The sequence below is a fragment of the Maniola hyperantus genome, chromosome 20 (genome assembly GCF_902806685.2).
Source record: "Maniola hyperantus chromosome 20, iAphHyp1.2, whole genome shotgun sequence".
Lineage (NCBI taxonomy): Eukaryota > Metazoa > Arthropoda > Insecta > Lepidoptera > Nymphalidae > Maniola > Maniola hyperantus.
This window is the reverse complement of record NC_048555.1, coordinates 12,674,832-12,702,217: the sequence shown is the minus strand read 5'-3', so window position 1 is coordinate 12,702,217 and position 27,386 is coordinate 12,674,832. Positions and strand designations below refer to the sequence as shown.

Here is a 27,386-nt window from a genome sequence, read left to right as displayed (position 1 = left end):
TTGGCATGCAGATAGATATTATGCAGAAGACATCCGCTCAGAAAGGATTTTCGAAAATTCAACCCCTAAGGGAGTAAGACAGTGGTTTGAAATTTGTGTTACCCACGCGGACGAAATCGCGGGAATAAGCTAGTGAAAATATTTTATGACGGAGTATGGAGGAATTCATAACGGAGTAAAAAACCGGCCAAGTGCGAGTAAGGCTCGCGCAACGAGGGTTCCGTACTATAGTCGTATTTTTTCGACATTTTGCACGATAAACGATGCATAAAAATAAATGAAACTCTGTTTAAGAATGCATAATATTATGTGAAGCCCTTTCATATGATACCCCACTTGATACAGTTATCTTACTTCAAAAATTGAAAATGCTAATTATTAGTTCATGACCACATTTTTTTTTGTGTGATGTAACCACAAATTCGCTGTTTTCTGATTTTTCCCCTAATGTCTGCTATAAGACCTACCTACCTGCCAAATTTCATGATTCTAGGTCAACGGGAAGTACTCTATTTTAGGTTTATTATCACACCGACAGACAGACAGACAACAAAGTGATCCTATAAAGGTTCCGTTTTTCCTTTTGAGGTACGGAACCCAATAAAGACTTCTATCTATGTATAGAACGAGACAGGTCGAGATGGCAATCGGAGTGGGGACGCCCCGTACGCCCGCACAGCCCCCGCGTTAACCCGGTGCGGGCTAGCGCGGGTGACGTACGGATGTGCGGGGCGTCCCCCCGCCTCATACCCTGATTGCCATCTCGACCTGTCGCGGACTATAGCTATATATTATAGAACCAAATCAACAAACGGTTCAATAAAAATAAAGTAACAACACGTAAAGACGTTGTTCGTGTTAATTATCGTTTAATATATTTTTATGATTAATTAACAGAATGATGCTCAAAGTATGTGTTTGTCTTGTATTTTGGTTTGGTCAGACTTTTGGAGTTATATACCAATTGAACGGTAAGTAGTTAAAGTTAAAGTAATAGTAGTAGTAAAGTAGTAGAGTATTCACAAACTTTAGGGTTCGCCGCTTTTTAGCAAAAGGAATCCTTGGCTCTGCTGGTATTTTTTTTATTTTTTTTTATTTATTTATTTATTACTTAACTAGCTTATGCTCGCGACTTCGTCCGCGTGGACTACACAAATTTCAAACCCCTATTTCACCCCCTTAGGAGTTGAATTTTCAAAAATCCTTTCTTAGCGGACGCCTACGTCATAATAGCTATCTGCATGCCAAATTTCAGCCCGATCCGTCCAGTAGTTTGAGCTGTGCGTTGATAGATCAGTCAGTCAGTCAGTCAGTCACCTTTTCCTTTTATATATTAAGAAGATTAGAACGGCCATAAAGCCAATTACACTAATTAAACTACGACTACAAACTAACATAAACATACATACAAAAATTGTTAAAATTATAAATTTTAAAAAGCAAAATTATAAATTTTCACAAAAGTGCAAAATCTGACCCATGAGGTCAGCCCATTTGTCAGCAAATATGTCACAGCGAGAGGACTCCTTCTATGGGTATGCCTTGCCCGTTAGCAGCGGTATATTTCTTCTTCTGTTATCTGCCCTTCCAGAAACGGAGTATGAGAGGCTGCCTCGCTTGTTCGAGCTGGAGAACTATGAGAAATGCATGGAAGACCCTGGAGGCATCTACTGTGTGGCCAACTTAGACCTCTATGCCGACTCGAAAAATGACCTGTATACGCTGATTCAGGTAGCTATTTAGTCGCATCTCCGATTCTTTCTCATGCCCTTCTCATTCAATAGGGTCTTGGATTGTTTTATGAGAAGTATCTCAGCCTATTGTTTACCTAACTAAAATGCTTATAAAAGTATTTACAGGTATTTACAGGAATTACTCTATTTTTAACCGACTTCCAAAAAGGAGGTGGTTCTTAATTCCGTCCGTTTTTTTTTTTAAATGTATGTTCACCGATTTTTTTCGAGGTTTCTGGACCGATTTACAAATTATTATTTTTAATCAACAGGGGATGTTTCCGTGGTGGTCCCATAAAAATTTCTGGAACTCCTCAATCCTGATGCTGCAGGGTTACTGCCCGCCTAAGTTATCAAGATTCAGGAAGCGTTTATAGTGAATTAATATAGTAGGTACCAAGCAACGACTTTATGCTTGGACTCTTGAAGTCCCAACTCCTCAACCCTGATGATGTAGGGTAAACTATTGTGATTCAGGAACTGCGGATGATGCAATATTATTTTGGTGCGAAGCATAGACTACACCATTGACCTTCGGATCCCAACTTCTCAATCTGATGCTGCAAGGTACTGAACTCCTAAGCCGTGGGGATTCAGGAACTTCTGATGGTGAATTGATATTGTAGGTATCAAGCAACGGCATCATGATTACACTCCAAGTCTGAACTCCTCAAGCCTGATGATGCATGGTACAGCACTCCTAAACTATAGAGATTCAAGAGCTGTTCTTGGTGAAATAATATTGTAAATGCCAAGCATAGACTATGTTATTGAATTCCGAGTCCCAACTCTTCAATCCTGATGCTGCAAGGAACTCCTAAGCCGTGTGGATTTCGAAAGTTTTGCTGGTGAATTGATATTTTACGTACCAAGCAATGACTACAATACACTAAAAAGCTTTAAAAACCCGTCTTCCAAAACCACTACAAAGTAAAAAATAACGTTGTAGTGGTTTTGGATGTTGGTTTTTTTGATATATTTTTTTATGTAGGTACTAAGTATTTTAGTACGGAATCGTATAAAATGGGTTATGATATTGATTGTATCTCATAAATAATAATATATTATTATAATAGAATAGAATAGAATGTTTTTTTTATTCATGTAAACTTTTTAAAAGTGCTTATCAATAGTCAGGTAGTTTTAATTTACCACTGGTTCGGAATGCCGTTCCTACCGAGAAGAACCAGCAAGAAACTCGGCGGTTGCTCTTTTTAATTTTTCAATTTACAATGTTATTATACCGTACTATACAAGCCATTGCAGCCCCGTGCATTGCTGGAGCGAGTCAAATCCAAGCTTTTTTATCGTTTACATAGTCTGCGACTGTATAATATGCTTTTTTTAGGAGCATACTTTTAACACATTTTTTAAACTTGTGTAAAGGCAAGTCGAAAATTGCTTGTGGAATTTTATTATAAAACATTAATCTATAAAATATAAGCTGGGAACCACAATCCAACTGAACAGGTATTTTTTTTTTTTGGTTGTTATGTTTTTTATAATAGGTATTGGTTGGTACTAAAAAAAATATTATAATATTCTAATCACTTAGAGCGATCACGCACTCATCCGATCCGAGTCCGTGAAAATACGTTCCGATTTGCGAAGTAGTCATAGAACTGTTTGTTATGGTAGCTTTTACGCACCACATCCCACTTCCGTCATCCGATACATCTCCATCATCCGTGAAAATATCTCGGATGTGCCTCGGATTCAAATCTATATATTTAAAATTCAAAGTCCTGACTGACTGACTGACATATATATCAACTCACAGCCTAAACCGCTAGTCCTAAGGACGTGAAATTTGGAGGTTCTATTCTTTGTAAAGAGTAAGTATCCACTAAGAAAGGATTTTTCGAAATTCCACCCCTAAGTGGGTTAAATGGAGGATGGAAGTTTGTATGAAAGTCGGTCACTTTTATATTAATTAACTTGAAATTTGGAAAGTAGGTTTTTTCTTGAGGTTAGGTGTCAGCTAAGAAACGACTTTGAGAAAAATTAAGATTTTCACACAAAAATACAAAAAAAACTATAAATTTTGGGGGTTCACCATACTTAGAACTGAAACTCAAATTTTTTTTTCATCAAACCCATACGTGTGGGGTATTTATGGATAGGTCTTCAAAAATGATATTGAGGTTTCTAGTATCATTTTTTTCTAAACCGAATAGTTTACGCGAGAGACACTTCCAAAGTGGTAAAATGTGTGCCCCCCTCTCCTCCCCCCCCTCTCCCCTGTTAATTCTAAAATAAGGGAATGATAAAACTAAAAAAATTATATGATGTACATAACCATGCAAACTTCCACCGAAAATTGGTTTGAACGAGATCTAGTAAGTAGTTTTTGATTTATCGTCCAAAATGTCGATAAAATACGATTGTACTCAGTGCGCGAGTCTGATTCGCAATTGGCCGATTTTTATATTAATTGTATTTTCACGGATTCGGATCAGATAAGTGTTTTTGATTTATCGTGCAAAATGTCGATAAAATACGATTGTAGTACGGAACCCTCAGTGCGCGAGTCTGATTCGCACTTGGCCGATTTTTATATTAATTGTATTTTCACGGATTCGGATCAGATAAGTGCGTGATTACTCTAGGCTTCTTCTTTACTCTTAAAACTCGAAATATGAACAACTTTACACCTACATGCTTGGATATTATTATATTATTCATACATCACAAGATTATCAAGATATATTATACTTATTTTATGTTAAAAAATTGAAAAATATTCATCGTTTATCGCCTTGTGACATCATTGATCGCCTTCCGTACAGCGTGACGTTAATAATTTTATTAATTATGATTTTTATTTCATTACTAACATCGTCTGCGTGGAATTAGGTTTTTTAAAAATCCCGTGGGAATTATATGATTTTGCGGGTTATAAAGTAGCCTATGTCACTCTCCAGGTCCTTATCTATACCCATACAAAAAATTACGTCAATCCGTTGCACCGTTGCGACGTGGTAGAAGGACAAACTAACAAACAAACACACTCGCATTTATAATAAGGGTACTAATTCTCTCTTCAACTACCGCTATACACACACACACACACATCATCAACTCAATTTATTACTACAGTCCAACACCCTATTTGGGGTTGGGCCTCCTTGTACCTACATAAGCGCCAGGATTTTCTGTCCTGGGTTGCCATTGACGAAATGTTAGGGGCTTTAACGTCCCTCTCGACATTGGACCACCATGTCACATGAGTAGATAACTCGTGTGACCATGTGGCTGGGGCTCTTTCTCCCTCGTAGTCTTGAGGGGATATTCACTAGGTACATTCTTTATTGGGTAGTCGCTTCTTCGCATGATATGCCCATCGGAGCCTACTTTATTTAAGTTTTTTTTTGTATTGGTGCAACCTTAAAGTTCTCCTTAGGAAAGTTCCCCATTACCTACAAATTTTGTCTAATCGCGTCACGCCACCGCCACCGGCCCAACATAAATGGTGGTGTAAACGCATCAAGAAATGGAAACCTGCAGACTGCTGATTTCGAGATTTTCAGGGCGCTGATTACTAAAATAATTTCTGTTTTCAAATCAAACTCCTTAGATTACTAAGTACTTTTTCAAAATTAAGTAATATTTATCGTCCGTTATTATTATAATGCAGGATTAAGTATGGGTATCGTTAAATATTTAAAAGTGAAAATGATTTATTTCCAGGAGTATTCCGAGTTTACATTGAAACACTACAACTATTCAAGAATAGACAGAGGCGTCTGTGTAACACGGACATGCAAGTCATACGCCAGCAATGCAGGCTTAGATATAAACAGGGACCTAAGAGAGATCCTTGAGGGATGCCTTAACGAAACTCTAGTCAACAAGTACGATATAATGGCAAGAGTGCTTAACATGAATTGTGTATCAGAAAAAAATAAGGATCAACTTAATTTGGACTACACTGATTATATATTTCTTGGTGTATTTATTATTTTAGTTGTGCTCAGTTTAGTCGGAAGCTATTGTGAGATCTACTCAAATGATAAAAATAATGAATTAAAACATAAAAAAGGTTAGTTTTTATAACTTCATCGTCAGTCATCATTAATTTTAATGCCGCAATAGCTCAGCGGCAAAAAGATCGGATCGAAATTCGAAGTTAGATTTAAATCACTTCACTATTGCAGAAACCACTTTTTCGCATGCTTTCGCTTTTCGCTTGAGTCGATGGACAAAGGAACTGAAAATTAATAGATATACTTACTACACAAAAAAGGAGTGAAATGTTTTCAGGGTATTTTTATATGAAGCAATGTTTTTTCTCTGTTTATAACATTTTTTGGTCCAGCATAATTTTTAAATGCCTGGACAGATGTGGATGGATGGATAATCTTTTGAATTTTTAAACCATCCCGAGTGACACTGGCTATAACTTTTTGAAAAAATTCTATATGGCATAGCAGTCTTTGTTTTTTATTTTTTCAATTTAATTTTATATATACCACTTGTTTTAAAAAAAAGCTATGATTAGCCTAACCATACTAAGCCTTTTCTACAATTTTTGTGCCTTTTATTTTACAGTCAGCTCTAACATTCGCTCAGCATTTTTCTTTTGCCCGAATAAAATTTGTCCTTTAGCTAGTATTACTCGTAAATTCCCTCTATTTTTTCGTTCTTATACCTAGTTTTAATTAAAGTCGTCGTGTAATAACATCTTCCCTGTTCAATTGTTTTAGTTATTTCGTTTTTTGTTCACACCCAATTGATAACTTACATTAAGTTCATTTATTTTAATATTATTTTTAGGTGTTTCAGCCAACGATGTATTATTATGTTTCTCTATTCCTCGAAACTACAAGGGATTGACTACAATAGCTGAAAGTGAGCCTAGGGTGAATGTTTTCAAAAGTGTCCATGCCTTTCGGTGAGTTATTGATAAGCACTACTGCAACATTACTATACAATACGTTTCATCATCATCACCATCATCATCATCAGCATGTTGACGCCCACTGTTGGACATAGGCCTTCCCTAAAGAGCGCCACCACACCCGGTCCTCAGAACAATATGCTTACATTGAAAGATTTCTTGTATCAACTGGAACATGCATAATAGTAGAATTTTGCCATTCAAACGGCGTCCTTTATTTTAAGCCTCAATAACTCAACGATTAAATGAGCGGACTGAAATTTGAAAGGTCGCTGATGCTAACACCACCCGTTGCACTATTGTCGTACCCACTCCTAGCACAAACTTTACGCTTAGTTGGAGGGGAAAGGGGAGTACTAGTCATCAATACTCATCATGATGAACTTGGCTAATATTCTTTAAAAAACCCGGCCAAGTGCGAGTCAGACTCGTGCACCGAGTGTTCCGTACTATAATCGTAGTTTTTCGACATTTTTCACGATAATTCAAAAATTATGATGCATAAAAATAAATAAATACCTGTTTTAAAATGCACAAGTGAAGCCTTTTTATATGATACCTCACTTGATATAGTCATCTTGCTTTCAAAATTAAAAATACTAATTATTATTTGTTCATTAACACTTTTTAATTATTGTTGTGTGATGTAACCACAAATCCACTTTCGGATTTATTCCTTTACTTATGACTCGTCTTCTTCTTTTTTAAATATTAGCCAAGTTTATCATGTTGATTAATATTCCCCTTTCCCCTTCAATTAAGCGTAAAACTTGTGCTAGGAGTAGGTACGACAATAGTGTAACGGGTGGGGTTTGAACCGGCGACCTTTCGGTTGAGCTATCGAGCTAATAAAAAGGTTGCAACTAGATTATTATAGTAACAGTGTGACTCGATGGGAGAAATATTTCGATGAATTCCCAACGAGTCACACTGTAACACGATTGAGTGTGACTCGTTGAGATACGATTGAGGGCACCCCTTGTTTGGATGGGGCGGAAGCACTTCATACCCCTTGATATGAATTCAGTCAGGAGAGCATTATTATTGTAACAATACTTTGATTTTGTGTTATGGAACTCTCATTTTGCAGGACAATAGTAACATTCTTCACGGTGAATTGTCACGTTGTGTTTATGATCGGCAATTCCTTTAGTGCTGATCCTCACAGCTTCGAAAAGGTAATTAAACTACACTCTATCCACGGAGAGAAGTTAATATAGGGTTATCTCTGTTACATAGACACGACACGACACCACACGATACCACACGACACCACATAACACGACACGACACGGCACCACACGACACGACAGACGGACAGATGGACAGACGGACGGACGGACAGACGGACAGACAGACAGACAGACAGAAAGACAGACAGACTCTTCTGAAAAAAACCGGCCAAGTGCGAGTCAGGCTCGCGCAATGAGGGTTCATTTTGGCGACATTTTGCACGATAATTCAAAAACTATGATGCATAAAAATAAATAAAAATCTGTTTTAGAATGTACAGGTGAAGACCTTTCACATGATACCCCACTTGATATAGTCACTCACTTCAAAAGTTGAAAATACTAATTATTAGTTCATGACCACAATTTAATTTTTTTGTGTGATCTAACCTTAAATTCACGGTTTTCAGATTTTTCCCCAAATGTCAGCTATAAGATCTACCTACCTGCCAAATTTCATGATTCTAGGTCAACGGAAAGTACCCTGTAGGTTTCTTGACAGACAGACGGACAGACAAACAGACAGACAGACAGACAGACAAACAGACAACAAAGTGATCCTATAAGGGTTCCGTTATTCCTTTTGAGGTACGTAACCCTAAAAAACTAAAGAAAAATAAAGCCTCAGCCCAAAAAAGGGCTCGAGCCTTTTTTACGACTGAGCCCTTTTTTAGACTCTTCCGTTAGCTGAGCTCTAATAATAATAAAAAAAAAAAGATTCCGGCGAATTGAGAACCTTCTCCTTTTTTTGAAGTCAGTTAATAAACAATAATGTCATAGGCCTACGAATATGTACTCGGTCGGATCTCGTTCAGCGGCACCAACATAGTCCAGGTGTTCTTCTTCTCCACCGGCATGCTGCTCACGTACTTCATGCAGGTCTCCACGGAGACGCGCCAAGTGACGTGGAACTTGATACCGAAGATCATATTCATGAGATGGTGGAGGTACGTAACAAATAAACTAACCTAAACTTTATAAGATCAAAAGGGCTCTTGCCACCATAGACCTTCCTGCACTCATTGAGCCGGCAGGAATTAGGGGGGATGATGGCAAGAGACGCTAATGGTGGGACGCAATGTGCGTTGACACATTGGCACCGTGTCATATCAGGGAGACAGCATCCAGATCGGGAGCCGCAGCAGAAATGGCTGAAAACAGCAAGCAGCGCAAGTACGCCTCTCTTATCGAGAGTTACATTTTGATTCCGTTTGCCGTGGAGACCCTGGGACCATGGAATCTTAGTGCTAAAAATAATTACGAAACATTAGACCGCGATTAATAGGTAGGTCATCTGGCGACAGAAGGGCTGGCTCATTTTTTGCGCAACGGATCAGCCTAGCTGTCCAGCACGGCAATGCAGCCAGTACTCTTGGCACCATTCCACGCGTGCAAGATTTGTATAGTAATTAAATAACGCTAGCTTTAAGTTTTATTGTATTATTTTCACCTAAAGTTTTATTTTTAGGGTTCCGTACCTCTAAATGAAAAACGGAACCTTTGTTGTCTGTCTGTCTGTCTGTCAAGAAACCTATAGGGTACTTGCCGTTGACCTAGAATCATGAAATTGGGCAGGTAGGTAGGTCTTACACATATAGGGGAAAAAATCTGAAAACCGTGAATTTGTGATTACATCATTAAAAAAATTAAAATGTCTTCATGGGCAAATAATTAGTATTTTCACCTTTCAACGTAACGTAACGATTCTTACGTAATCTATGAACTGTCGCATTGCTACTGCTGTCGCGTTGCTGTCGCTACTGCAACGTTTTACGTAATTAGCCTGCTGGTTTTTTTAGGTTAACACCCTCCGCAGCGATGGTGGTAGCGTTCTCAGCGACGTGGATGCGGCACCTCGCCAGCGGCCCCCTGTGGGACTTCCACATTACCCACGGCTCGTCAGCACAATGCCGACAATTCTTCTGGGCACACGTTCTCTATTTTAACAACTACATCCCTGAAGACACGTTTTGCGTTTTGCAGACATGGTGAGTACAAAACTTAACCTTTTTAGGGTTCCGTACCTCAAAAGGAAAAACTGAACCCTTATAGGATCACTTTGTTGTCTGTCTGTCTGTCTGTCTGTCTGTCTGTCCGTCTGTCTGTCAAGAAACCTACAGGATACTTCCCGTTGACCTAGAATCATGAAATTTGGCAGGTAGGTAGATCTTATAGCTGACATTTGGGGAAAAATCTGAAAACCGTGAATTTAGGGTTAGATCACACAAAAAAAATTGTGGTCATGAACTAATAATTAGTATTTTCAACTTTCGAAGTGAGTGACTATATCAAGTGGGGTATCATATGAAAGGTCTTCACCTGTACATTCTAAAACAGATTTTTATTTATTTTTATGCATCATAGTTTTTGAATTGTCGTGCAAAATGTCGAAAAAATACGACTGTAGTACGGAACCCTCATTGCGCGAGCCTGACTCGCACTTGACCGGTTTTTTTAAACTACTAAACTAAAACTAGAATCATGAATTTTGGCAGGTAGAAATGTCTCATAGCACAAGTAAAGGGAAAAATCATCACAAATAAATAAAAAGTGTTATTTCTTGTACGGTGGTAACTGGTACGGAACCCGAGTCCGGCTCGCAGTTGCTTGTTTTTAAAATCAGGTAATTTTTTTACTTTCAGGTACATAGCAGCAGACATGCAGCTCTTCATTGTGGGCGTGTTAATACACTTTGCGATCAGGAATCGGAGCACGAGGTTCAGGATAACCACCCTGACCGTCCTGCTGTTGCTCGCGATGGCGAGTCCAGCGCTGCACGTGTGGTGGATGGATATCGATGCGTTTGTGATGCTAAAACCTGAGTATGTACCGACCAGAGGTGGACCATTTGAAAATTCATGTAAAAACTTCTTCATTATGCTAGGCAGCTAGAGCTACATTGTAATTCCCAACGAGTCACACTGTAGCTTGGGTGTGACTCGATGGGATTTTTTTCAATGGATTCCTAACGAGTCGCAATGTGACACGATTCAGTGTGACTCGTTGAGAACCCATCCTTAAAGTAGCCTGTGAAATATTACAAAGCAAATCTCGCAAAGTTTGAAACTTATCACATTAATTTCGCTCTATTTTTAAATTTCACACATTCACCCGAGCTAAGACGCTAAAAAGTATGCAAGCGAGAACACTCGTATCGCTACGTGTTAGAAAGAAAGAAAAATCTGAGGGATCGGTGCACCCTTTTTGTGTTTTAGACCGGCCATACACGGACAGCTTGAAGCAGTCAGGACAACTGCTGGTTGCTCGATGGCAGCTTCAAGCTGTTGAATCTGACTGCAAGAGCGGTCCGTGTATGTTGATCACTGGCTAACCGCTCGAGCAGTCCGTGTATGGCCGGCCTTTCATGTCAAAAGTATGATTTTAGTCACAGATATATCTATACCAGATATGCAACTAGCCTGGCACATTCAGCCCGTCTCGCTCAAGCAGAGGTACTTAGGTACTTGTGAAGTGTTTATACTCCATCTATTTTAGTCTAGTATACTGCAACCGACCATAGCACAATAACTTGGAAAAAAAGCTTGGATTTGACTCGCTCCAGCAATGCACGGGGCTGCAATGGCTTGTATAGTACGGTATAATAACATTGTAAATTGAAAAATTAAAAAGAGCAACCGCCGAGTTTCTTGCTGGTTCTTCTCGGTAGGAACGGCATTCCGAACCAGTGGTAAATTAAAACTACCTGACTATTCATAAGCACTTTTAAAAAGTTTACATGAATAAAAAAACATTCTATTCTATTCTATTCTACTTCAAAAACAAAAAACAGCAAAACGAATCAATTATTTATTTACAATACTTGAGTCAACATAACCTCACTTCACGTTGTTTGCCAAAATCTCACGTAAAAATACATTTTGGCAAACAAAAAAACGTGGCCACGGTGCCAAGGACAAAACAGAATCACACGTTCTAATAAGAGCTTAAATGCGTTTAGGCTATCTCGCTCTAACAGTAAGTGTCACAATAGGGCTACTTCTAAAAGTATTTATTCTGAGGTTTTAGTCCTTATTTTAAAGGCGAACCGTACTTTTGACATGACAGTTGACCCATAGAGTTAAAATGGCGCGTGAGGAGTCATTTTTAGGGTTCCGCATCTCAAAAGGAAAAACGGAACCCTAATAGGATCACTTTGTTGTCTGCCTGTCTATCGGTCTGTCAAGAAACAGACAGGGTACTTCCCGTTGACCTAGAATCATGAAATTTGGCAGGTAGGCAGGTCTTATAGCACATATAGGGGAAAAAATCTGAAAACCGTGAATTTGTGATTACATCATTAAAAAAATTAAAATGTCTTCATGGGCAAATAATTAGTATTTTCACCTTTCAACGTAACGGAACGATTCTTACGTAATCTATGAGCTGACATTCGGGGAAAAATCTGAAAACCGTGAATTTGTGGATACATCACACAAAAAAAATTAAATTGTGGTCACGAACTAATAATAATTAGTATTTTTAACTTTCGAAGTGAGATAATTATATCAAGTGGGGTATCATATGAAAGGTCTTCATCTGTACATTTCAAAACAAATTTTTATTTATTTTTATGCATCATAGTTTTTGAATTATCGTGCAAAAAATGTCGAAAAAATACGACTGTAGTACGGAATTCTCGTTGCGCGAGACTGACTCGCACTTGGTCGGGTTTTTATGGACTATACAGTGTTTCAAGCAGTGACTGTTTCGTCTGCTTTCGTTGCAGAACACACCGAACACTCTCCGATGCGAACTTCCGTAAGATGCACGTGTTGGGCCACAATAACTTGTCCGGTTTCATCATCGGCCTGGCTGCGGGATACTTGGTCTACTACTTGCAACAGAAGAAACTTGAATATCCTAATTTCAAGGTAGCTTTAGGCTTCCGTACCTCAAAAGGAAAAACGGATCCTCTCTGTCTGTCGGTCTGTCAAGGAACCTACAGGACACTTCCCGTTGTCTTAGGATAGTGGAATTTGGCAGGTAGGTAGGTTTTATAGCAGAAATAAGGTGAAAAATCTGAAAACCGTGACTCTAGGGTTACATCACACAAAAAAATTGTGGTCATGGACTAATAATTAGTTTTTTCAATTTTCGAAGTTAGATAACTATATCAAGTGGGGTATCATATGAAAGGGCTTTACATGTGCATTCTAAAACAGATTTTTATTTATTTTTATGCGTCATAGTTTTTGAATTATCATCCAAAAAGTCGAAAAACTACGACTGTAGTACGGAACGCTCGTTGCGCGAGCCTGACTCGCACTTAGCCGGTTTTTCCCTGTTGAAGGTCGTACGGAAGGCATTGCAGAAGGGTGTGTCGACCGCTTTTCGAATCTGGTCGGACCAAAACGTCTCAGGTTTAACCTAAACCTAACCTTCCCCTAAACCTTCTTCTTTCAGATCGATAGCTTTTAAGCTTTATCTGCTAGTGTAGAATATACCTACTGACGTATTTAAAAACAATGAACCAAAAGCTTAATTTGCTATAATCAGCTGAAACAGATCAAATCTGTATGGTGCAACATGCAGCATGCACCGCCCGCCCACTGCTAAACATGCAGAGAAAAGCAGCCACCAGGCAAGCAATACGCTCCACCACCACGCAGCACCACACAAATTCCAGAACACACTTGACGCTCGTTCCGCCCTGATACCGGAGCATCCTTAGGAGATATTATTGTAGACCTTACAATCCACAATTGCAAAAATGTATTTATTCTTCGTATACAGTGGCAGTTCGCTTTACTATCTGTGATACTTTTATATTCCTTCTTCTTTCAGATCGGTAGCTTCATCTGCTGGTGTTCAATACCACTGTATATACTGGTGGTATACTGCGGCAGTCTGTTCTACATTGACGGCGAGCAGTCGTCCATCGCACTCAGAATGTTGTACGCGGGAACCAATAGAGCCCTTGTTGGACTCATTGGAATATTCTGGATAGTGGGAGCTACTTTGAAATTTAATGGTGAGTTTGATCATAGGTATACTATGAGTTTTTTTAATCCATTATAGGCAAACGCTTGATCTTGTGATCATCAGTGTTTAGCAGTGGGAGGGCGGGCGGTGCTTTTCGCATGCTGCATGTTGCACCGTACAGATTCGACCTGTTTCAGCGGATTATAGCAAATTAAGCTTTTGGTTCTTTATAGACGGATAGACAGATAGACAGACAGGCTGTTCAGTAAAGCCAGTTGTTTTTCAGGATTTTCAGCTAGCAATACAAGCCACTCTCGCGCCGAACATAGAAAATTCTGATTGGCGGATAGCACCCATAAAATTCGCCTCACACGTCATTAGTGATGCATTAAAGTGTCCGTTGCAAATCACCGTACGTTACGGTCGTACGTACATACAGAGCTTCTCCTGTGCCGTGCGTTATAATTTTTTTTAAGTTTGTCCATTTGTTCGTTTTTTCCCTAGCGTTAAGGTTGTCTGGAAGAGATCGCTATTTAGCGATAAGACCGCCTTTTTGTACCTACTTATTAAGATTTCTTTTTGTAACCTGTCATTTGTGTTTCTGTGGTGCAATAAAGTATATACATACATACATACATATAAATACAACTACAAAACATTCGAATCCCACGTTTTACCCCACCGGTGGACAATTGTGCTGTGCCGTGCCCATCCCTTTGTATGCTGGTGATATTTGGACGTTCCAGATCAAGCGGTGAGTGGTAGTTTTGTAAGTTGTAGATTTTGAGAAACTCTGGGCAACTGAACATCCTTTTTTATAATTTTTGATAATTCTTACGGTCCTTCGATTTAACTCTCCAACACAGACACACAGACACACTTTCGCATTTATAATATTAGTATGGATTTGCTTGCAGGGATGTCTCAGGCAGTGATGGAATGGCGGGGCTGGGTGCTGCCGAGCCGTCTGTCATACAGCGTGTATCTGCTGCACTATATATTTATCGATTTGAGCTTAGGGATCAGAACTCAGCTGACACCTGTATGTTTCTATAATACGGTAAGAACTCACTTCAGCTTCGCAACCCGTTGAGCTATGTCGGTTACTCTAGTTCTCCTACGGATCTCCTCATTCCTGATTTGATTACGTAGAGAAACTCCAAGCATAGCTCTCTCCATCGCCCGCCGCAGCGCAAGTATAATATTATGATTTAAAAAGAAGGTAGTTCTTCTGGTGGGAGGCTTCGGCCGTGGCTAGTTACCACCCTACCGGCAAAGCCGTGCCGCCAAGCGATTTAGCGTTCCGGTACGATGCCGTGTAGAAACCAGAGGGGTATGGGTTTAATAAAAACTGCCATACCCCTTCCAGGTTAGCCCGCTATCATCTTAGACTGCATCATCACTTACCACCAGGTGAGATTGCAGTCAAGGGCTAACTTGTATCTGAATAAAAAAAATAAAAAAAAAGAAGGTATTTTGTATGTAGCTTTGTATTTAATGTTTTTTTTAATACAATTATTTCTAGTTCCTCATATCAGTGGGAGTGTTCGTGGTGACTTACGTAGTAGCTGTGCCCTTCCACCTCCTCATAGAAGCGCCCACCATGAAGCTCATCAAACTGACATCCAGCGAGAACACAGAAAAGAAGATAAACTAGTTCTTACAGTATTTTTTAAGGCGTCATCTCCACGGACGAGAGAATCGATAGTCTCGCCAGTAAACCATTCAATAAGATAAAACAAAATATTTTTATTAGTGTTTTACCTACACTTCAAGGAAATTTCGAAATAATTTTAAATAGATACATATCAAAAATTGCGGACCGGCAGGAATCGAACCCGCGTCTCCTGGGATCGCGCCCGACGCTCTGACCACTAAGCTACGTTACTACTAATTGCGTCACAGGCAGCAAGCGAGCCGTAGCTTAGCTTAGGTGTCAGAGCGTCGGGCGCGATCCCAGGAGACGCGGGTTCGATTCCTGCCGGTCCGCAATTTTCGATATGTATTTAAATTTATTTAAATCTAGAGGATGTCCGCGTGGATTTAAGTTTTATAAAAATCCCATGAGAACTATTTAATTTTCCGGGATAAAAAGTAGCCTATGTCCTTCCCCGGGATGTAAGCTAACTCTGTACCAAATATCATTAAAATCGGTTGAAATGTTGGGCCGTGTTTGTATTTTATGTTGAACTGTATTATGGCAACTCAGAATTTCTAAGTCAGTCGTTGTCTGTGGTCTGCACTAAGTGCAACCATGCTTTTGTCGTGTATCCTAATTATTAATAGAAATAGAAATTAAAGTGTCTTTAATATAGAAGGCTGAAGTTTTACTGGCTACAAGAATCCTCCAAGTACACCTATCATGGTTATGGGCCCAGGTCACGCCAGAAGAAATTAAAAAAAAAAGAAAAGAAAAGAACGCCACGCCGCGAAATGGAGGAACACGACAAAAAGAACAAGTATGGCGTCACGCCATTTGCCGGCTCAAATTATAGTAACTGGTTGTTTAGAATAAAGATTGTATTGCAAGCGCAAAATCTATACAGTTACGTATTTTCGTCAGAATCAGAAGAAAAGCCGGATTCTACGAAGGAAGGAAAATGCATGGACATTCTGGTCCAATGCATTAGTGATACTCATTTGGAAATAATCAAGGAGTGTAAAACGTCAAAAGAATTATTGAAGAAACTTGATGATACTTTTGCAAGGAAAGGTATAGCGTCACAGTTAATTACAAGAAAAAGATTGTTAACCCAGAAATATGATGGAGTGGAAGGTCTTGAAAACTATTTCATTGTTTTTGAAAAACTGGTAAGAGAATTAAAAGAATCGGGCGCTCAACCTAGTGAGAGTGAAGTCTGTTGCTACATGTTATTGGCTATGCCTCCGGCATTCCAATATGTAGTTACGGCGATAGAAACCTTAAATAGTTCAGATATTACGTTAGAATTTATTAAGAAAAGATTATTAGATGAAGAAATTAAAAGAATAGGTTTTGGAACTCAAGAGGAGAGTGATGCATTTATATTGAATCAAAGAAAGAAACAGAATAATAAGAAATTTAATAATTCACCAAGCAGCAGCACCAGCAGTTTCCCATTTAACTGTTATAATTGCGGGAAGCGGGGCCACCGGAAGGCTCAGTGCCGTTTTAGAAAAGCACAAGGCTCAGCTAATATTGTTCAGAAGGAAAGAGAAGATGAGGTTTCCTTTATGACATCTTCAGAAGCATTAGTAACACAGGAAAGTTCCAGAAAAATAGAGTTTATAGTTGATTCTGGGGCTACGGATCATCTGGTTAACAAAAGAGAATATTTTAGTAGGATCGAGAAGTTAGAGACCCCTATTAAAATTAATATTGCCAAGGACGGTGAGGTGTTAAATGCATATGAGTCAGGTGTTATTTATACAAAGGAGGTTAAATTGAAAAATGTGCTGTTTGTGCCAGACCTGCGGTGTAATCTGCTGTCAGTAAATAAAATTGAAAACTCCGGATTTGGGATAACCTTTGAAAATAATAGGTTGACTATTCACAAGAATAACAAAACAATACTAAAAGGTAATAAAATAAATAAGTTATACAGATTAACCCTAAATTTGAAAGATGAAGAATTATGTGCACAGAAAGCTTATAGCATTTCAGAAACTCAGAATGATTGGCATAGAAAACTTGGACATGCTTCAAAAGGAAAGTTAGAAAAATTGAAGTCTAGAAAACTAATATCTTTTGAAAACTCAAATAAAGAAATATTATGTGAACCTTGTTTAAAGGGAAGACAGACTAGATTGCCATTTGCAGAATATAATTACAAAAGTAAGAGAATTTTAGAAGTTATTCATTCGGATTTGTGCGGTCCAATTAATCCAGCGACATATGGTAACAAGAAATATATTTTAAGTTTTGTTGATGATTACAGCCATTTTACAACAGTCTATTTGTTAGAAAGCAAAACGGAGGTGCTACAGTGTTTCAAGAAATATGTAAATTTGGTAGAAACCCAATTTGATAAGAAAATATCTAGATTTCGGTGCGATAATGGGAAGGAATATGACAACATAGAATTTAAAAGCTATTGCGAAGAAAAGGGAATAAAAATTGAATTTACAATAAGCTACACACCCCAGCAAAACGGGAAGTCAGAAAGATTCAACAGAACTGTTGTAGAAAAGGCAAGAACTTTATTAGCCGACACAAGTTTGGAAAAACAATTATGGGGAGAAGCGGTATACAGTGCTACCTACATAATTAACAGAATTCCAACCAGCAGAGGTGTCATACCTGCTGAGATTTGGTATGGTAGAAGTCCAGATTATTCTAAAATAAAAGCCTTTGGTACTGAGGCATATGTACATATTGGCAAGGAGCACAGAAATGGAAAGTTTGATGTGAAATCAAAGAAGTATTACATGGTTGGCTACTGTGATAATGGATATAGACTCTGGGATTCCGAGCTGAAGAAAATTATTAGAAGTAGAGATGTAATATTTAATGAAAAACCAAGAAGTAACATGGAAACTTTTACATACATAGAAGAAGATGACTTACCATCAAACTTGCCATTGCCTTGTAGAGAAAAGAGCCAGAAAGATCAATCAATAAGTAGTACTGAGGAAAAAAGTACAGGAAAGACATCTACCGAACCTTATCAAGAAATAAATGATACAGAAAGGGAACAGAGACAAAGAAAAAGACCAGTATGGTTAGAAGACTATGAGACATTCCATGCTGCATACATTTCTCAAGAATTTATAAATGATGAACCAAGGACATTACAAGAAGCAGTGGAAAGCGTAGAAAGTGACAGATGGAAAGAAGCAATGGATAGCGAATTGCAGTCACATGAGAAACATCAAACATGGACTATGGTAGAAAGACCAAAGGATAAGGAAGTCATAGAAAGTCGATGGGTATTTCGAAAGAAATCAGATAATAACTACAAAGCCAGGTTAGTGGCAAAAGGTTTCCAGACTTCACAATATGAAGAAACATATGCTCCTGTTGGAAGACTCACAACGTTAAGGTCATTGCTTGTAAATTGCAAATCATGACAATCTAAAGATAGAACAGTTGGATGTGAAAACTGCTTTTCTCCATGGCATACTTAAGGAGGAGATATACATGAGTCTACCAGGTCAGCATAATAGTGAAAAAGTGTGCAAACTTAACAAGTCAATTTATGGCTTGAAGCAAAGCCCAAGGTGTTGGAATAAAGTATTCCACGAGTTTATGTGTGCAAACAACTTCAAGTGCTCAGATTATGATAGTTGTTTATACTTATTACAAAACGAAAATGGTGAGATAAGTGTGTATGTGTTTCTGTACGTGGATGACATTTTAATTATGAGTGCATGTGAAGAGAAAATTAAAGACCTTAAGTTTAAACTAGAAAAACAATTTGAAATGGTTAGTTTGGGTCAAGTTCATAAGTTTTTAGGGATAGAAATAGAAAGAGAGTTTTCTAAAGGTATGATTAAAATTCATCAGAAAAGTTATATAGAAAAAGTTCTTACAAAGTTTAACATGAAGGACTGTAAAAGTGTAGCTACTCCTTGTGAAGTTGGACTGAAACTAGAAAAACCAGAAAGTTATACTTGTACCCAGCCTTACCGTGAGTTAATTGGGTGTTTGATATATTTAGTTATTTGTACTAGGCCTGATTTGTCTTTTGCGGTGAGCTATTTTAGTAGGTATCAGAACAATGCATCCGATAAACATTTTACCTACCTGAAAAGAGTTCTGAGATACTTAAAGCAGACGGCAAATTATGGATTAGTGTATAAGAATAAACCATGTAAGAATGTAGCCGAGGGATATTGTGATTCTGACTGGGCAGCTGATGTTGATAGAAAATCAGTGTCAGGTTACTGTTTACTGTTATATGGAAATATTGTACAATGGTCTACTCAAAAACAGAAAACGGTCTCTCTTTCAACTGCCGAATCAGAATATATGGCTCTAAGTATGATAGCACGGGAATCAGTGTGGTTTAAAGGACTTTTGAATAATCTTGAAATTCAATGTGAAAGTATAATTATTTTTGAAGATAACCAGTCTTGTATCCACATAGCTAAAAATAGAGAAAATAGCAAAAGAGTAAAACACATTGATATAAAGCATCATTTTATTAGAAACTTAATAGAACAGAATGTTATTGTATTGGTGTATATTAACACTTCAGAACAAGTTGCAGATGTGTTGACTAAACCGCTGCACAAAAATCTTTTTAATTATTTTAGAACCTGTATGGGAATAGAAGAGTGTTAGTAAATATTAATAGTTATTAGTATTACTCAATTTAAAGAATAAATATCGTTTTATTTGTTTACATTATTGGTTGTTTTTTAGATTAAATTGTCAAAACTTAATTGTCAAAGAATATTTTTGTCAAAGATTAAAAAGTATAGAATAACAGAAGGATATAAAAAGTCATAGATTATGAAAGTTGTAAAAGTAAAGTTAGGTAAAAAATGTCAGAAAACTAAGATAGTGTGTAGAAGTATGAGATAGAAGAAATTCAGGGTTGAGGAGGAGTGTTGAACTGTATTATGGCAACTCAGAATTTCTAAGTCAGTCGTTGTCTGTGGTCTGCACTAAGTGCAACCATGCTTTTGTCGTGTATCCTAATTATTAATAGAAATAGAAATTAAAGTGTCTTTAATATAGAAGGCTGAAGTTTTACTGGCTACAAGAATCCTCCAAGTACACCTATCATTTTAGTTTGGTCAGAGTTCTGGAGGTATATACCATTTGAACGGTAAGTAGTGCACTTAATGGACTAAGAGCCTATGAGGGCCAGACCTTCGTTATTTTATAAAAGATGCAAGTTTCTCTGCGTAGTCCCCAACACAGACAGGAACGATCACTGACTATGAAGCTTGGGATTATGGTGACTCTGGCAGAGAAACTTTCAATAACATAACGAATGTGTGGCCCTCATGGGCTTTAGTCCAATATGTTATACTTATAACTATGTACCTCGGGGGAAGACGGGATTTGTCTTTCTTTCTTCTTCTTTGCGGATTTCTCGGGGGACCGACGACGGGCAGATTAGTACATATCGCGTAGACTGCTTAGAGCAATTTGATAATAATGAACTGAAAATGCGAAAAACTTGATTATAAATAGGAAAATATACTTTTTTTAAATTTGTTCCAAAAAAAAATTACAATAAAGAGAAAAAAGTGGACAGGGAAGCACTTAACTCTATGAGAGATCTCTATTCTCTACCAGTGACCTTTGGCAGCGCGAGAGGTTGTTAGTAGAAGGAGTAGAATATTAATACTTTTGTTAAAAAATGGTCCAGGGGCCGTACTACCACCGTTTAAATCCATACTTCCATACTAATATTATAAATGGGAAAGTGTGTCTGTCTGTCTGTCTGCTAGCCTTTCACGACCCATCCGTTCAACCGATTTTGACGAAATTTGGTACAGATATAGCTTGCATCTCGGGAAAGATAGGCTACTTTTTATACCGGAAAATCAGAGAGTTCCCACGGGATTTTTAAAAACCTAAATCCACGCGGACAAAGTCGCGGGCATCATCTAGTTAATAATAATTGTTTCAATCTTGTTTTGACATTTTCATACAAATTCTTTAAAAAGAAATTGTTTTGCGGCTTATATCGATAATAATGTTTCCTCCGATTATAATTTTCAAAAAATATATTTTAATGTACAGAAATCGTCTAGTTACAGTTTTATTATAAGTATAGATAAATAGATAATTTTTGTAAGACACAATATTCTTAGTTACAAGAAAATTGGTGATCTACACAATAGGCTGACTAGAAACAGAAACAAGCTTGCAGCTCCTGCCTTCCGCCTCGGGAAAGTCCAAAAGTCTGAATATGTGGGTATGGGACATGGGTATAACCTATTGTAATAAAATCCCGCAAACTATTTTGGACTTACCTTTGCACAAGTTTAAAAAATCTATTAAAAATATATGCTCCTGAAAAAAGCATATTACACAATTGAAGATTATCTAAATGATAAAAGAGCGTGGATTTGACCTGCAGCTCGTTCCAGCACAAGACTGCAAATACTATTTTATACATGGCATAATCTTGTACCTATATCAAATATTTGAAAAGAGCAACCGCTGAGTTTCTTGCTGGTTCTTCTCGGTAGGAAAGGCATTCCGAACCAGTAGTAGATGCATCCGACTATTCGAAAGTACTTGTAAAAGTTTATTTGAATAAAATAAATTTATTTATTTATTTACTAGCTGATGCCCGCGACTGCGTGGAATTAGGTTTTTGAAAATCCCGTGGGAACTCTTTGATTTTCCGGGATAAAAAGTAGCCTATGTCACTCTCCAGGTCTTTATCTATAGGTACCCATGCAAAAAATCACGTCAATCCGTTGCACCGTTGCGACGTGATTGAAGGACAAACCAATAAACATAATAATAATAAAAAAAAATAGCACTTTAAAACATCATAATATGTTACAAACGGATCTAGAAATCGAAAAATGTCGTTTCCACACCCACAGTATTTTTAAAAGACCTATTGAACAATACCCCATACTATGGGGTAGACGAGAAAAGAAATAATCATCCCCACTTTACATGTAGGGGAGCTACCCTAAAAAAATATATTTATCACAATTTTATTTCACCACTTCGTCGGCGTGATTAATATTTATACCCATGCCAAATTACATATTTCTAGCACTAATAGTCTCTGAGATTAACCGAGGACGGACGGACGGACGGACAGACGACGGACATGGCGAAACTATAAGGGTTCCTTGTTTACTACGGAACCCTAAAAATGACAAGTTTATATTAATGTGACTCAGTCAGACTTCGGGTACGGAACCCTAAAAAGAATTCTATCTATAGTCTGCGACAGGTTCAGCTGGCAATGTGGGTATGAGAAGGGGGGACACCCCGCACACCCGCACATCACCCGCACTCGCCCGCACGTCACCCGCACTCGCCCGCACTGGGTTAGGGCGTTACCTCCCCGATAGCCATCACAACCTGTCGCGTACTTTAGGTATATATTAATAGAGAAACAAACATGCAGCGGTTCAAATGAAATAAAGTAACGAGACGTTTCTGACGTATATGCTCGTGTTAACTATTTAGAGATATTTTTAAAATGCTGCTCAAAGTATTTGTTTGTCTCTTGGTATTTTCGTGTGGTCAGAGTTCTGGAGTTATATATCATTTGAACGGTAAGTAGCGTACTTACACTTTCTTACATTATTGATGGACTAAGAGCCAGTGTGTGCCAGACATATTATAAAAGCTGAAAGTTTCTCTGCGTATTGTCACCAACACAGGGAGGAACGATAAGCGACTCTGAAGTTTGGATCATGGTGGCTTTCGGAGATAACATGACGTACCTAATAAAGGTGTAATAATACATAATATTTATATTTCAAATATTCATTCAATTTCAATACCTATTTCAAAAGTTATCGGCCGAAATAGAAAAACCGGTTCATAAAATCGGTCATAAATCGTAAACGTTAAGTTTTACAAAAAAGCTTGAAGAAAACAAAAGATGCGAAATTTTACTCTCTACAATAATGGTCAACATAATTTTTGCCCTAAAGTGGTAGTTTTCGAGATATCAGCCAAAACTTTCCTTCAAGATTGCGACCGAAGCTCCACCTGGATCTGTCAGCATTTTGTCATTTTATGGTCAGTAAGTGATCATTAACCTAAAAAAAAAGAAATTGGATTGGAAATTTAGTGCGAGGTTAAATGCTCTATTTACTAGACTATGTTTTTAAGGGGTAAGTAAGTATGTGCTAAAAAAAGATTTTGCGAAAATTCACTCCTGAGGGGGTGAAATGGTGAGATTATATGAAAATCCTATGTTTTTGAAGCTAGAGATTTGAAAATTGGCCTTAAGGTGAGACTGAGTAAATAGGTAAGTGAGGCCTTTTGCAGCGGGAAAATTTCTGATCTCATGAGAAACCAGAAATTTTACGCGGACGAAGTCGCGGGCAACTGCTAGTCGAACATAAATGCATCCTGTCTGCTCACTGCTGCTGACACTACAATGATAATTAAGTGTGAAATCAAACGTGACATTGAAAAAAGATGCTAATAATTCACATAATTTGCAAATCAACTTACATAAAACCAAATAAGTACTAATTTTTAATCCCTACAATGAAATCAGAATTCGATACTGAACACGTTTAATGCAGTTTTACAAAATTTAATCAAGTGTCCTAACTCCTAAATCCGTAAAAAGATAGAATCCATTATAATGGGGAATTATAAATCAATCGAATAAAAAAAACTTACGAGTTACGACTGATGATGTACTGTTTTAATAACTTGAGCGGTATGAGTTAGAGTAACCCCCCCCTCTACCCCTTCCCCCTCTCCTCCTTCCCCGATCATACTAAGGGATACTAAGTTTTAACCCCGACTTTTACTAGAGTGTAAGAGAAGTGAACTAGGAAAAAAAATGGATTCCGAGCTCTGAAATTTTAACTAGAGTTTCAGGAGCACTTCCCTCCATCACCCCTTTATCAAAATAATGGTGACGCTTTCTATAGTGGAGCCATTTCTTTTTTCATTTCTTCTTCCGTTATCTGCCCTTCCAGAAACGGAGTATGAGAGGCTGCCTCGCTTGTTCGAGCTGGAGAACTATGAGAAATGCATGGAAGACCCTGGAGGCATCTACTGTGTGGCCAACTTAGACCTCTATGCAGACTCGAAAAATGAGCTGTATATGCTGATTCAGGTAACTATTTAGTCGCATCTTCGATTCTTTTCATTTTATAGGGTCTTGGACTGTTTTACGAGAAGTATCTCAGCCTATTGTTTATATAACTAAAATGCTGCTAAAAATATTTTCCTGCAGGAATTACTCTATTTTTATGTTTAAAAATTGAAAAAAATTGTCGTTTACGGATTGTGACGTCATTATTCAGCTTCAGTACAGCGTGACGTTCATGTTAAAATTGAACAAAAATCATGATTTTTTAAAATTATTCTCTTTCATAATGAATTCTATATAGCCATATAGCTGCTCCAAAGGTTGTCCATCGCCATTCAGCGTGGCAATAGTGCCAGCTTAATGGGCACCTTTGGCCCAGGGGCAACCAGGGGCGGACTTTTTGACGACGTTTAATTTTAAGTTTGTATGTTTTATTTTAATATTTTAAAGTACTTTTAATTTAGATTTAAGTTTATTTAATATAGATTATTTTTATTGTGGTCTTTTATTTTTATAACTTCGTGAATATATTATGTTTTTTTGTGATGTAACCAAAAATGTCATGAAACCAAATGATACCCTGAATATAAAGTGAGTCTCAAAAAAAAAATATAGCCACATAAACTACCGCTATACAAAAAATGACTACATATTATAATTATTTTATCGTTTCCATACAGTGTGACGTTAATAGAAATAGAAATGGAAATTCTTTATTTGCATAATGTGTGTTACAAAAAATGATATTATTCTTATAAAAGTTTAACACATTAGCCGTCATCATCATTCGTCCATTATTATTATATGGCAGGATTAATAAGTTAAAGGTATCGTTAAATATTTAAAAGTGAAAATGATTTATTTCCAGGAGTATTCCGAGTTTACATTGAAACACTACAACTATTCAAGAATAGACAGAGGCGTATGTGTGACACAGACATGCAAGTCATACGCCATCAATGCAGGCTTAGATATAAACAGGGACCTAAGGGAGATCCTTGAGGGATGCCTCAACAAAACTATAATCAACAAGTACAATTTAATGGCAAGAGTGCTTAACATGAATTGTGTATCACAAAAAGATAAGGATCAACTTAATTTGGACTACACTGATTATATATTTCTTGGTGTATTTATTATTTTAGTTGTGCTCAGCTTAGTCGGAAGCTATTGTGAGATCTACTCAAATGATAAAAATAATGAACTAAAACATAAGAAAGGTTAGTTTTTATAACTTCATCATCAATCATCATTAATTATAATGCCGCAATGGTTCAAGGGCAAAAAGATCGGAGCGAAATTCAAAGTCACATCGAATTTAAATCCATTCGGTGTCGAGACCCTTGGTCCGTGGGGTCCTAGCGCTATAAGCCTTTTTAAGTAAATAGCAAAAAGGTTAGTCGACATCACAGGAGACCGAAGAGCTGGCAGCTACCTCGGACAAAGAATTAGCCTAGCTATTCAAAGGGGGAACGCTGCCAGTATTTTCGGAACCTTGCCTAAAGGGACTCCTTTTAATAATATATTTTAGTTATAATATTATATTTTTTAAGTTAGTTTTAGTTTAAATTATTAATTAATTAACATTTACGCATAAAATAAAGCAGTTTAAATTTAAATCCCACATGTCTAGCTATTTATTGCATAAACCACTTTTTCGCATGCTTTCGCTTTTTTCTTCCTTATATAGTTTAAATTAAAGTCGTCCTGTAATAACATCTTCTCTATTCAATTGCTTTTTTTGTTTACACCCAATAGTTTACAATAATTTCATTTATTTTAATGTTATTTTTAGGTGTGTCAGCCAACGATGTATTATCATGTTTCTCTATTCCTCGAAACTATAAGGGATTGACTACAATAGAAGAAAGTGATCCTAGGGTGAATGTTTTCAAAAGTATCCATGCCTTTCGGTGAGTTATTGATAAGCACTATTGTCATATTACTATACAATACGCTTACATTGAAAGATTGTTTGTTTTTTTTTAAATAAAAAAAGGCGAGCAAACGAATAGGTGGGTCACCTGATGTTAAGTGATTACCGCCGCCCATGAACATTTGCAGTACCAGAGGAACCACCAATGCGTTGCCGGCCTTTCAGGAATTTGTTGGTCCGCCCCTTGAATAACCCCATGTTGTAATCCAATGGGAACACTGCCGAAGGGAGTTGATTCCACAGTTTGCATGTGCGTGGAAAAAAGGATCTGGCACAGAGGACGGTCGAAGTGCTCCAGACACCCAGGTGGTGAGGGTGGAATTGTGGAAAAGAGATTTTCCTTGATGCGCGCTAGCTCGTACAGAACAAATTAGATTAAAATGTTTACTTAAATAACCAACCACAAAAAAATGCAAATTAATTGTATAAATATGATAAAATACAATATTTTTTATTTATGTTATATACATGTTTTACCAGATGGTACGCGACAGGTTGAGATGACAATCGGGGTGGTCCCGCCCCGCACATCCGCACGGCACCCGCGCTAACCCCGTACGGGATAGCGCTGGTAGAGTGCGGGTGTGCGGTTCGTCCCCCCGCCTCATACCCCGATTGCCATCTCGACCTGTCAGTACTACACGTAAATTAACAGATCCCACTCAGATAATTACATGAACAATAATTAAATATTATGTAAATATAACAACTTAGATACAATCTTACTTAATGATTAAATTTTTTGCCAAACTTTAAAACTACAATTTAATTACATCTGCCTAACCAACTTATCTCGAGCTCAAAACATCTTCATCTAGCCCCGTCCATTAGTTCAGCTTGTTAAATAACAGGTTTTTTCTTTTAATCCTTTATTCACTCAATCCCTTGCCTTCTGTTATATCGGAAGATAGGCTAAGCAATTGATTATACCATAATCGCCCAATGTAATTATTCAGCATTTTTTTC

General features: G+C 37.6%; 1 protein-coding gene across 1 annotated transcript; it reads left to right on the top strand.

Annotated features, from left to right (window-relative positions):
- The first annotated feature begins 834 nt into the window (after window positions 1–834).
- On the top strand, window positions 835–15,444 carry LOC117992038 (nose resistant to fluoxetine protein 6-like). Its single transcript, XM_034979688.2, has 12 exons — window positions 835–971; window positions 1,592–1,731; window positions 5,424–5,775; window positions 6,510–6,627; window positions 7,724–7,811; window positions 8,646–8,812; window positions 9,665–9,853; window positions 10,508–10,687; window positions 12,592–12,736; window positions 13,650–13,836; window positions 14,705–14,847; window positions 15,313–15,444. Exons 1-12 carry the CDS (start codon window positions 899–901, stop codon window positions 15,442–15,444), a joined length of 1,914 nt encoding a protein of 637 aa, XP_034835579.2. The 5' UTR covers window positions 835–898.
- Window positions 15,445–27,386: the final 11,942 nt, after the last annotated feature.

Excerpts from the sequence above, each read along its gene's own strand:
- LOC117992038 (XM_034979688.2), top strand. The coding sequence starts at position 899 with ATGATGCTCAAAGTATGTGTTTGTCTTGTATTTTGGTTTGGTCAGACT. Across the intron at positions 7,812-8,645 it reads ATCCTCACAGCTTCGAAAAG|GCCTACGAATATGTACTCGG; the intron begins GTAATTAAACTA and ends ATAATGTCATAG. Across the intron at positions 13,837-14,704 it reads AGCTACTTTGAAATTTAATG|GGATGTCTCAGGCAGTGATG; the intron begins GTGAGTTTGATC and ends ATTTGCTTGCAG.